At 35.1% G+C, this 13,324-nt stretch overlaps 1 protein-coding gene and 1 non-coding gene across 3 annotated transcripts; one reads left to right on the forward strand and one right to left on the reverse strand.

Moving 5' to 3' along the window:
* Positions 1–82: 82 nt before the first annotated feature.
* TRNAG-UCC lies at positions 83–154 on the reverse strand. The gene has a single exon. It is a non-coding gene; the product is annotated as a tRNA-Gly (tRNA).
* A 1,313-nt stretch (positions 155–1,467) lies between these two features.
* On the forward strand, positions 1,468–12,439 carry LOC122299366. 2 transcript variants are annotated; one of them, XM_043109604.1, is made up of 14 exons: positions 1,468–2,301; positions 2,452–2,538; positions 3,660–3,769; positions 4,287–4,337; positions 6,330–6,501; positions 6,884–7,201; positions 7,276–7,479; positions 7,876–8,361; positions 8,478–8,687; positions 9,445–9,633; positions 10,537–10,700; positions 10,827–10,979; positions 11,066–11,144; positions 11,771–12,439. In XM_043109604.1, exons 1-14 carry the CDS (start codon positions 1,858–1,860, stop codon positions 12,194–12,196), a joined length of 3,093 nt encoding a protein of 1,030 aa, XP_042965538.1. In that variant the 5' UTR covers positions 1,468–1,857; the 3' UTR covers positions 12,197–12,439. The 2 variants fall into 2 exon arrangements, with proteins under 2 accessions (XP_042965538.1, XP_042965547.1); XM_043109613.1 differs by having other exon boundaries at positions 2,159–2,301; positions 2,462–2,538.
* Positions 12,440–13,324: the final 885 nt, after the last annotated feature.

The following is a 13,324-nucleotide window of genomic DNA, read 5'->3' on the forward strand; positions in this document are numbered from 1 at the left end:
AACAATTAACACACCACTCAGTACTGGCAAGCCAGCAATAAAGCAGGAAGAACTTCTTAAAAAACAAGAAGGAAAACAAAAATGCGTTTGCCGGGAGTCGAACCCGGGTCTATTGCTTGGAAGGCAATTATCCTAACCGTTGGACTACAAACGCTGTTGTTTACAAGCCGGTGAGAATATTTAAATTGAATAAAACAAAAAGAGTGTCGGCAGTACATTTCACATGCAAATAGTACCAAAAAATATGTATATATATATTTTAAAATTTTATTTAAAAGCAGAGATTAGGGTCAATACTCAAAAAATAAAATATTAATTCAGAAATATTCTTAAAAAAAAAAATCCAATTTCATTTGTATTAGATACTTTTATTTATTTTTGGGTGGGAATTACAGATACAAAGGTGGAAAATAGCATGGAACGATTCCTTACCAAAAGAAAAAAATTTATTTATCATTTCATGATAATATATTATTTTATTTTTTATTTTTTATTTTTATCTAAAGAAATAAAGATATGCATATTTTATTTTTCAAATTTTTTAAAATTCTTATTTAATACAATGATGAAAAAGTCAATATATTTCGTTATATTATATTTTTGTAAATAAAATTGAAAGAAAAAAACTCAGTTTTTAAACAATTTAAAAATAAATACAATTTGAAATGAATTAGAGCCGATCTAAAGTCGACTATTCAAAAATTTATATTCGGTTTCTGGTCAATTCATTGAATTCAACCCTGAATCCACGTGAATCCAAGCATTTTTTTTTTTTAATTTTTAAAGCCTTCAATGAAAGTTCAAACCATTTACGGAATCACGAGAGATTGGAAAAGCCTCGTGAATTTTAAGGTCAACAGTTTGAAACTTTAGAGAGGCAAGATTATCCACAAAAATTAAAATACAGTGTAATCCCATAACTACGCCATACATATGTGCACGTACAGAACAAATACTTTCATATACCATTTTCAATTAATTAATTGAAAGGTTCCTATCCTCGTGTTTGACAGCAACACATGGTCAAGTCCAGACTCCAGTTGTCCATTTATTGGAATATTCAATTTCTTTTTTTTATTTATTTCGATTTTGTTCCATTATCATGAAAACTACTGCTTTTATCCAAATAAATAAATAAATAATTTTTGTGTTTCATACTCTCCAAGATCTTCCCTTTTTGTATTCTTGTATGGAAATAAATATACAGAAGAAAGAAGTAGATCTTGTTACTGTTCATCTACTCCACGCTGAGGTGGATTTGGTTTTCTATCTGAAAAAAAAAGGAAAGAAATAAAATCAAGTCGATATTTTTTAAGATATTTACCGATTTACTTGTAATTTAATTGATGAAATCGTAAATTCTAATCATAATATACGAGAAGAATCAGAATGTATGTACTTAAACGTGTGAGAATGAAAATGATAAATACTTTTAAAAAAAAATTAAGATTCCTGGCAACATGTGTTTTTCGCATGAAAAAACATTAAACTTTCGGACATCAAACAGTAATTCCGCCATTAGATTGCCTCCGAGTTTTTAGGACGCAAAGTGTTTTCACATTCAAATGTCACAGAAAACCCATTTTATGATTTGAATTACCTTCAGTCGACAATTTATGACTACGACCAAAGTACGGGTTATCATCATCCTCGGCTCATAACCTCCGTCTCTCTCTGACCTTTCACTTCTCTCTAAGCTCAAAGCTCAAAGCTCGCAGACATTCGTCCTCATCCTCTAATCGTGCCTCACTTTGCACTGAAAGCACTGTTTTAGTCTGTAGTGTTTTCTTTTGGCTTGATTTAAATGTGCTTGTGTCAAATTTGAAGTTTTTGTCGTAATTTTGGATGGGACACTGAATGGGGTCTCTGGAAACCGGGATTCCGTTGAAGAGAGACAACCTTTCCCGCTCTAACTCGGCTGGTAGAACCGAGAGACACCCATTTTTACAGAGAACCAGATCGAGGTTCTCAAGGTTTTTGCTTTTCAAGAAGCTAGATTACCTCCTATGGATTTGTACGATGGTCGTGTTCCTATTCTTTGTGGTGCTCTTCCAGATGTTTCTGCCTGGTTCGATGGTTGAAAAGTCAGGGGCTTCATTCGAAAATGAAATGGAAGTGAGTTACGGGGATTTGAACATTTTGAAGGAGATGGGTGTGTTTGAATTTGGGGAGGATGTTCGATTTGAGCCTACTAAGCTTTTGGAGAAGTTTCAGAAAGAAGCTAGGGCGGCAAATCTGCATTCTTCTGCTTTCAACAGGACACTACTGCGTTTTGGGTACAGAAAGCCCCGGCTTGCATTGGTCAGTATTCGACTACCACAACGAATGCTTGTGGGTTATCAATTTTAGCCATATGGAATGTTGTCTGGTTCATTATCTTTCGTAGTTGATTTTACTTGGTGGATAGCCTTTTTCTTTGATTGTCTGTTTGATTTCATTTTCTATTTGAAGGCTTTTGCAGATCTGTCGGTTGATTCACAACAATTACTGATGGTGACAGTTGCAGTTGCTTTGCAGGAGATTGGCTACGAAGTACAGGTAGTCTACTGTCAATCTTTTTTTTTTTTTTTTTGGTGGTTTAATTTGTAATTCTAATATGTCGAGTATGGTTGAAGAAAGTATAAAAAAAACACATTTCTAACTATATGGCTTCTTTTCTTTTTATTTATGTGATGACTGCGGCACCCTTAGGCTACAAACTGTCATATGGGGGTCAGTGAGGAGGCGTGAGATAAAATCGTTTTTGTACGAAGTGTTACAGATGGCATGCGGGCTTGAAATTTAATTTATTTTTTATCACAAACTATTGCTTGAAGTTTGCTTTACCACCCAGTTTTCTGTTATTGTGTGCTTAGAATTATGGATTACCAAAATGAATTAGACCAATATTGGGGTTTTACCATTAGACCTATCAAATCCATTATGCCAAAATTCTATGCTAAGGGAGTCGAGTATTCTTCATTTTTTCTTAATGATTCTGAGATAAGAAAGTGCAAATATTACTGTTTCACTATCCTGTTCTTCCTCTTACACTTATCCACATATCCTTACCCATGGAAGTTGTGTGTGCTATGAATAAAGTTTTACCAATTTTGAGGAGAGACAGAATGGTATAAAAGCTATAGTACACAGTTGGGGTTGAAGAAAATGACCTTTAAGAGTTATAAATGTGAAAATCAAATGAATGACATAATTTGATGTCAATTTGAAATTGAGTAGATGACTGCTAGTCGTGACAACTTGAAAGGTTGGAATGATTTTGGGAAAGAATTTTGGGCATGAGGACTCAAATATATGTATTAGGTATCATGAATAAAATTGGAGACTATTAGATGAAATAGGTGCTATTATATATTTAGTCATTCGTCTCCCTGTTAATTTGTACCGAAAGTCCCTCAGTAATTTGCAGAAAAAAAAATGCTGGAAGGCATTTGCTGGATTTTCCATATTCTTTTAAGAATGATATGTGCAGTACAGGACAAATGAGTAAAAGTCCTTGACTTTTTCTTTTGTTCTTGACTTGTTGCTAGAGCCTTGCCCATCTCCTGAACTACCTGTGTCGGCTGTTAGCTAAAAGCATTTACCTTGAGTTCTCTGTTTCCAATAAAATTCTACAGTGGTATTTATAAAAATATAACATCTGGTCTTATGATTTTCAGGTTTTCTCACTCGAAAATGGTCCTGTGCGTGAGATTTGGAGAAAAATTGGAATTCCAGTCACCATTATTCAAACATGTGACAAGACAGAGATTGGTGTAGATTGGTTAATGTATGTAACATACATTGAGATTGGAAGACAATATTTTATCGAGGGGATTTTTTGGATTCAATCAAAACTTAAGATCCTCTTATTCTAGCACAAAAAGATCAGTCTGTTCATATAATATAATTTATTCAAAAGAGACAAGAAAAAGAAGGGGAAACCATCTCCCTATTCTAACTTACTAAATGCTTGACATGTTGGCATGTTGTCAAAGATGTTTCCATGGCATTTGCCATTTGATTGGCTTTGTTAGGACAAAATCTGTGATAACCTTCTGATTTGATGTTCCCGAGTTGGTGATAACCCAATAATTACTTGATCTTGTGCCACGATTTTAGTGGAAATAGAATTGATAATACATCCATTATGATTGTTTTATACATAATATTAAATTAACTGCTTAGGAAAATATTATCCCAGTGACTATATAATTAGCAGCAATTATTGAGTTGTTTCTCCCATGTCATTTGATTAGATTTGTTAAATTTTGGATGTCTATAACAAAAATTTATGTGTTTTGCAGCTATGATGGCGTAATTGTGAGCTCTTTTCAATCCAAAGGTGTCTTTTCATGGTAAGATTAACTGTTTTATTTATGATTTTCGTGCAATAAAAGCTTCCAAAGTTATTGCTGTTGCATTACAGTTTTATTGGTGATTTCTCAGACTTCGTTGGTGATTGTAAGTTTTAAATCTGGATTTAGGAGTTTTATCGACTTTTATGCTGTTTTTCACACATTGTTACTTTGGGTTTAGGAGGGTTTAGACATCTATGAGTTTTATTGGATTTAGGAGGGTTTAGAGATTTTTTCTTCCATACATTGTTACTTTGAGCTTTGGCTATTGTATTGAATGGGACTAGTTTTATTGACTTTTATTCTGTTTTTCACAGCTCTTAGCTTGTAATTATGTTTTTCTCTTGTATACTTCTTGTGTACTTGTGCTTTGCCTAATTATGTGGATTAATAAATTCTTATTATAAAAAAAAAATGGATTTAGGAGTTTTGTTTAAGATAAATGTGATGGTTAGATAGTTGCAACTCTTAAAATTTTGATTTCTATTTAGGTTACCCTATTCTGTTCATGCAATCTTTGCATTGGTGTTAATTATTATTAATATTATTTTTTAAAATCTAGTTAGGTGGATCTCTTGTGTGTGTGTATATATATATCCTGTGTTTTGAGTTGACACCTTTTTTCGGCTAATTAAAGATCTTTTCTTAATTATCAAGAAGCTATTATTGTTACATGAATAGTTTGCTATCTTCTCTTTAAATTTTCTTTGGTACAGGAATTAGTTTGTGAAACACTTGTTTCTGAAGCACTGTTTTATCACAACAACATCCTAAAAAGCATAAAGGAATAAAGAGTGAAAGTTCATTCAGATGATTTCACAACAGCTTGTAGTACATTTTTTATTATCAATCCTGGTCACCAACGCTTTCAAATTCACTCATGTCTTCAATGCAAATGATTTCACAACAGCTTCTAGTACTTTTTATTAACCTATTCTAGTGACTGACACTTTCAAATGGAGTCGTGACTTGTGTTTTCAATTTATAGATTGACTAGTACTTCTCTGCTTCTGGCACAATTTTGTAATCTGGGTATGATGCACGGATGAGTTGAGTTAGGAGACATTTGTTTTTTATTTTTTTTATTGGCATCGGGTGGCCAAGAATAACGTCCTGACTAATCCCGGGGGTGCACAGGTCCTTGGCAAGAAGTTTCCTGCAAGTGCACCTTGGATATTTCAAGGAAAAAATTCCCCCATGGCCTGTAGAGATTGTTTGAACCCAAGGATCTTTGAACCTTAGACTTGGGGGGAGCATACCCCCAAGCCCAAGGCCTTTACCACTTGAATACCAGAGGTTTCTAACATAGGCTGGGTGCTAAGTTTTTGTTGCTTAATATCTCTTGGTTGTCAGCACAAATGTACATAACGAGAAATTACATGACATGGTCATGAACCATGGTGCTAGTGTGCCTGAGGCACTTTTCATTTGAGAGCCTTCTTAGAAAACATTTTTCAAGATGTTGGCCTGGAAGTTCAGGAAGCCTATAAGCATGAAGTATGTGTATAATGCCTAGGCCTAGTGGTGGAGCAAAAATTATGTTAAGTGGGGACCAACTTTATTAGCAAAAGAAATTGTGGCCATTGAACATATTTTATTTCATTGATGATCAAGTTGGCCAAATCAGGATTAGTCCCAGTTGGTGATGTGTAAGACGTAGGGGCATGGGCATCCATGTTTCATATGCTTACACTACTATTTTTGCCCTTTGGAGGTGCATGTGCTTATGGTATGAGTATTTCTTTATTTGATCATCACAAAGTAATTATGGAAGCTTCTTTTATTGAAATAAGTGCCTGATGAAAGATCTTAAACCCGTTTTACAAAATGCAATCCCCATGGTTACATTCTGTCTTAGTGCTATACATATATGATCTATGTTATTAAGTTTCTTTATTTACAGAGTTTTTCTGAATTTGTTGCCAATGATGCTAAGGAATTCCTATCATCAGCATTGTACTGAATTAGAATGAATGGTTTTACTTGTTACAGTTTTGAACAGGAACCTTTCAAGTCATTACCTCTTATTTGGACCATCCATGAAAGATCGCTAGCAATTCATTCAAGAAAATATGTTTCAAGTGGGCAGATTGACATCTTAAATGATTGGAAAAGGGTCTTCAACCGATCCACTGTTGTTGTCTTCCCAAACTATGTCCTTCCGGTAATATTTAACAGAAATTTTTTTCTTGTAGACACTCTTCAGCATCTTATACTTACAATTCCTCACAATTAGTACACATGGAAAGGGGTGCTTCATTGCATCCAGCTAAAAGCTCCTCTTCGTAACATCACACCATTCTTTGCATTCATATTCCCTTTATGTTAGTTTCTTTATCAATTGGTGATGAGTAGATCTGATTCAGGAGATATAAGTAATGAGTAAACCATAATCCGGTGAAGCTCAATATTACATCGAGAAAATATCCTGTATGGTTATTTTGAGCTTATTCACTTGCTCACTGTCTAATTTATCAAGCTTTAAAATAGCTGCTGAAGCAGTCAGTTATTTATAGTGGTATGATTTCTTTATGTACTTTCAACAGATGATTTACTCCACATTTGATGTTGGGAACTTTTTTGTTATCCCGGGTTCGCCTGCCGAAGCATGGGAAGTAGACACAGCAATGGCATTGCAAAATGATAATATACGTGTCAAGATGGGTTATGACCCTGAAGATACTGTTGTGGCAATTGTGGGAAGCGAGTTTTTGTACAGGGGTTTGTGGCTGGAGCATGCGATTGTTTTACAGGCTTTATCACCAGTTGTTCTGAACTTTCCATTAGATAATAGTTCCAATTCTAAGCTCAAAATTATTGTTCTAAGTGGGAATTCAACGAGTGACTATGGTGTGGTTATTGAGGTACATATCTGCATAAATTTGGTTCGATATATTTGTGGATTTATTATTTTAACTAATAAAGTAATTATTCTTAGGCAATTGCTCTTAAATTGAAATATCCAAGCGGCTTTGTGAAGCATAAAGCTCTTGATGTGGATGCGGACGATATTTTAGGCATGGCTGATCTTGTAATATATGGATCCTTCCTTGAAGAGCAGTCTTTTCCGAATATCTTGATAAAAGCCATGTGCTATGGGAAACCAATCATTGCCCCAGATCTCTCCATGATAAAAAAATATGTATGCTTCTGAATTCTGTTCTCCTCTGTTCAGACAACTGTGACCACAACACACACATGTTCCTGATTAACTAAAAATATTTAATAAACAAAGAAGTCTTGGGAGGGAAAATGCATGCACAGTTTCCATTCAAGTTATCAAAGTTCCATTTCCAATACTTGCCTGGCATGGAGATCCTTTTTGGCCATTGAGCCTTTTCTAGGACCTTATCTTTAATTCTATCTAGCAAAGTAGAATTTTTTTTACGTAAGGAATCTAAGAGGGAGGAACTAAAGGTGTGGGTTTAATTTACTAATTTCAAACTACTGGGAATCTTATGGTTTTCTGATTTTGAATTCTCATTTTGGTGCAACTTGTTTCTATCAAACTACTAACTGCATCGACAATAATGGCTAGGTTGATGACAGGGTGAATGGCTTTCTTTTCCCCAAGGAGAATAGTAGGGCTCTGACAAAAGTCATAAAGCAAGTGTTCTTAAAAGGAAAAGTATCACCACTAGCTCGCAATGGTGCCTCACTAGGAAGAAGCACTGCAAGAAACCTGATGGTTTCAGAAGCCGTTGAGGGATATGCTTCACTCCTTGTAAATGTCCTCAAGCTCCCATCAGAAGTTGCATCTCCCAAGGATGTTGCAGAAATCCCTCCAAAATTGAAGGAAAAATGGCAATGGAATCTATTTGAAGAATTATCAAATTCAACATATGTGGACATCACTTTGAGAAGTTACACATTTTTAGACAAGTTTGAGCAGCAGTGGAACCATACTCAAAGGGAAAGATCTAGTGCTATAAATGCTGCTAACGAGTTGTTTTTGTATAGCATATGGGAGGATGAGAAAAGCATTGAGATGGTTAATGCCAGAAAACGAAGAGAGGAAGAAGAGGTAAGTTATGTATGGGACAAAATTATGTGTATAAGATGTAGGTTCAAATATTTTTCTTGTGTTGACTCAGTATTGGTTTTTGTGTAAAAACTCACCTTATTTGGACTTTGATGCAGCTAAAGGATAGAACTGATCAAGCTCATGGGACCTGGGAGGACGTATATCGAAGTGCTAAAAGGGCGGATAGATTTAAGCACGATTTGCATGAAAGGGACGAAGGCGAGCTTGAAAGGACTGGTCAACCATTGTGCATTTATGAACCTTACTCCGGAGAGGGTACATGGCCTTTCCTACATGGGTCTTCACTTTATCGTGGGATTGGGCTGGTGAGTTAGCAAACAGTTTTTTCACCTTTGCTTTTATAATGTAGACAGCTGTAGATCATACTTTTGTACATATACAATTACAATATTCTTTTTCTCTAGAAGTATGTCAGTCTTAGAAATGGTATGCTAGGGAAACTGTATGTTGATTCCTATACACAGTCAAGCACTACTTTTTTTCCTAATAGTCCCATTTACTGTTGTTGTTACTATATATATATATATATATCTTGTTTAGCAGTATAACAAATTCTAGTGTGGGGTGTTATTTTCTGTTGACTATTTCAAAATGTCATTTCTTTATGTTTCTTTTAAAATGTACCTCAGAAAGGTTGATAGAAGTGACTACTTACTAGTAATTGGAATCAATTAAACTTCATTTGTGTTGTCTGTTGATTTTTATGCTGTGAGGTATATAAAGAGGACAGAAGTATGCTATGCCTTTATGATGGAGGTTGGTTGGTTTCATGGATTCTGTTCATCGTATATGTGTTTCTGCAATTCTTGCTAGACAACCTTTTGTGGTATGTCTTTTGTAGTATGTGCATTTACTTTCAAGATTGGTTCATTGTGGGTGTCTTCACTTGTTTTGGTATTCTGGTTGGTGCTTGTGTTTTCCTGGGCACCTTTGTGCTATGCATGAGCATGCCTTAACACCTATCTAATAGTTATCGTACTTGTTTCTCTAAAGTTGGAATTTGGATGATATGAGTTATACTGTATTCAATCTCATAAGGATACATGGACTGGGTACTTGCAGTCTAATAAAGGCCGGAGACCTGGGGCAGAAGATGTTGATGCACCTTCTCGTCTGCCACTTCTTAGTAATACGTACTATCGAGATATACTTGGTGAGTTTGGAGCCTATTTTGCAATTGCAAATCGGATTGACCGTGTACATAAGAATGCTTGGATAGGGTTCCATTCTTGGAGAGCAACAGCGAGGAAGGTATGCCATTGCTCTCCATATTGCTTTATCCAAGGTTTTTGTTACTTGGACTGCTTTGGAGTACTTCTTTTCTAAAATGTTTCCTCATCAAGTGAACAATTCAAAATTTTTTTGAGTACCAACTGGCGTCCATTTCAAATACTGTCTAGTGACCATCTTTTGGATTTCTCTGTTGACTCCATGTCTTCTTGGAAAGCTAAAACAATATCCTGTGATGATGTTGTGGGACATATAAAAAGAAGGCTGCCACGCGCCTTCCAATCATTGAACCCGATAGGTTTCAAAAGGAAAATTCTACTCATCATCCCTACACCACACTCTACACATGATTTTTTTAATTTATTTTTCCCTTACCAAATATGTGGTGTATGGATGATGAGTAGAAGAATTCCTTTAGTTTAGCAATAATAAAACAAAAAAAAAAAAAATCAAGTGTGGTGTGGGGATAATGAGTAGAAGGGCTCGGTCTCAAAAAGACAGAAACATGGATCACTTTGTTTCGTTTAAACTATATTTTCAGCACGTTATTTATATTAATCTTACCTACCATATTGATAAAACCTAAAACTCCTTTGTCTTTTGGTGGGGCATATTATTTGTCTCTTTTAATTGCCTTGAAATAACTATCAAATGTGAATTTTGGTTACTTTTTTAGAAAACGAAAGAAAAGTGGAGACAATTAAATTGCTACAGAGAATATTTTGGGTCAAGAAAATGAATTACATCAGGTCTATTCAGCACCCAACTTTTTGAGTTTGCTTTATTTTCTTGATGGGTAAGGATTTCACGTGCAATATTATTGGGGTTGTTGGATGCCAAAAAAAAAAAAAAGAGCAAAGCAATGAAGTTTTTTTTATTATGCTTTTAAATCCTGCTCTATATCTGATGTGGAGGCCTAAACAGGAAACTTTGTCCAGAATGGCTGAAAATGCACTGGTAGATTCTATCCAAGCACGGAGGCACGGGGATGCCCTCTACTTTTGGGTGCGCTTGGATTTGGATCCACGAAACCCTTTGCGGCTGGACTTTTGGTCATTCTGTGATGCTATAAATGCTGGAAATTGCAAGTAAGATCACTAAAAAAACTGTGACAGAATTTTTGCCGTCTTGTATAAAACCTGGTATCTATATCTACTCCCTCTCTGTAATTTAACTTTTCGACCTAATTTTCTCGATCACACTGCCAACCATAGGTTCGCATTCTCTGAGGCTCTTAAGAGAATGTATGGCATAAAGCACAATTTGGATTCTTTACCATCCATGCCTATAGATGGCGGGACGTGGTCTGTCATGCACAGCTGGGTTTTGCCAACTAGATCCTTCCTTGAGTTCGTGATGTTTTCTAGGTAGGAGAGGTTGAATGACTTGGGGGAAAGTTATCTACTAAGAATTGATTCACTTTTTAATCTGTTCGATATGATTTCATGTGCAGAATGTTTGTGGATGCCTTGGATGCGCATATGTATGACGAGCACCATTCAAGTGGACGCTGTTATCTGAGTTTGTTCAAAGTAACTTTCTTTCTTCATTGATGTCTTACTTACACAACAGGCTGTTTGTCTCAAGACATTTTCTTTCCATCAAGTTTGATTCCTTACACAAAAAGGGGCCTATTATTTCAACAAAGGTTGGACCATGAAAAGATGGCCAGAAGTATTCAAATTCAAGTCGAGTTTAGTCAGCTACTTGATTAATAAGTCATTGGTTATTGAGTCAAGTTTTGTTTGAACTTCAATAGGGAACTTAGGAACTATGTCTAAATGGGATGATTCTATCAGTTCATTTAAAATTTGGATACAAACAGTTTGCCTTGTGAAGTAGTTAATGACAGCATCACCAAATTCATTGATAATAGCAAAACAGCTAGGGAACTGAATAAGCCAAGTGTCATACTTGAATCATGGTTGGAGATTCAAGATTTTAGTTTGGAGGCACCATTATGCATGTATGTGCATTTGTCAGAATATTAAAATGGTCTCATTTCTTGATTTCTGGACGCCCTACTCAACTTGCCCTAAAGGTTAAAGGGGCAGAAGAGGGGGTTCAGAATCAGCAGATATTCTTAAGTTTGTCTTCCAGATTATATAGTTGGCTTTATATTTTTTGCCTATATAATAAGTAGTTTTACAATCTGCAGGATAAACATTGCTACTCACGGCTTCTTGAGCTACTTATAAATGTTTGGGCATATCACAGTGCGAGGCGGTTGGTGTATGTAAACCCTGAGACAGGTGAGATGCAGGAACATCATAGATTTGACAGCCGTAAAGGTAAAATGTGGATTAGATGGTTTTCATATGCGACACTAAAGAGCATGGATGAGGATTTGGCGGAGGAAGTAGACACTTTGCACCCTACGAGGCGGTGGTTGTGGCCATCAACTGGTGAGGTGTTCTGGCATGGTGTGTATGAGCGAGAACGGACTTTACGCCACCGGCAAAAAGAAACTAGGAAGCAAAGGAGCAAGGAAAAAATCGATAGAATTCGGAGGCGAACCCACCAAAAAGTGATAGGAAAGTATGTTAGGCCCCCACCGGAATCAAACAGCAGTATGGTAGGGTAAAATATAGCAGGACCTGGGGTTTTGGCATCATTTAAAGTAGTGTAATTTTCTAATTCTTTTCTTTGTAATATTTTTTTTTTCTTTTATTGTGTAATTTTTGCCCGGAAGGATGCATAGATTTGTATTTTGTATGTGGCGGTTTTTTGTATGTAAAACTGCATCCTTCTGGTCATTGATGGTGTTTTAAGGCCAAAATGTAATATAATAGACCATTTTTTATAATAAATTTCTTATCGCTTTAGACATGAGTTTGCAAGTTGCAACAACGAAAGGGGAAGAGAAAAAAGAGAGCCTGTCCTCGGTTTGCCAACACAGGGAAAGTGCTAGCTAATTCAATGGAACTGCCCTAAAGTTTGATACTTTTCATCCCTGCCATCTATTTTTTATTCATCTTAATATCCAGAATTGGATGAGGATGTAAAGTTCTAAGCTTTTTTAAGTCTATTTAGTAGTTTGATGTGTAAGTAGGCTGTTGTCTTTTTTTATTTTTTCTAAGTTTCTTGTCAAAAAATAATAGTTGCAGTTGTGAATGTGTAAGTATTGTGTAATCATTTAAAAAAAAATGAATAAATATGAGATCCACATGAAAAAGAATTAATTTCTTAATAATAAAATTCACTATTTTTCAAAGTAACTATACGGTGGTTGTACACTTCAAATAAAATCTTAAGCAGTAGAATTAAGTTAAGGATTACAAAAATTAATATAAAAGCTTGTATCCAAACAAATTTTCTTCCAACACCACAATAGAAAAAGGAAAACTATCAATAAGTAAAGGACAGAAATCTCTTCCAAACTAGGTGGAGAAAATTTTCTTTCACCTTGTTTATAAATATGGTAAGTGTTCCTTGAGCGTGTTAGAACCATATGTTTTTTTTTTTTTTCAACTTGACTTAAAAAAAAGAAGATAAAAAAAAAAACTCGAGTTATGCTAAGTATAAATTTCAAATATACAAATCTTGTACAAGAATTTTGTAAAAATGTGAGTCACATCAAGAAAAAGTGAGTTTCACCTTTTTTTCACATTATAGTCTACTTCTTTATAAACGCCTTACGTGATACTTGTATATTTGAGATTTGTATATATCATTTTAAAAAAAAAACTCTATCCATTAATAAACTATCCAA

The sequence above is a fragment of the Carya illinoinensis genome, chromosome 2 (genome assembly GCF_018687715.1).
Source record: "Carya illinoinensis cultivar Pawnee chromosome 2, C.illinoinensisPawnee_v1, whole genome shotgun sequence".
In the NCBI taxonomy this organism is placed as follows: domain Eukaryota; kingdom Viridiplantae; phylum Streptophyta; class Magnoliopsida; order Fagales; family Juglandaceae; genus Carya; species Carya illinoinensis.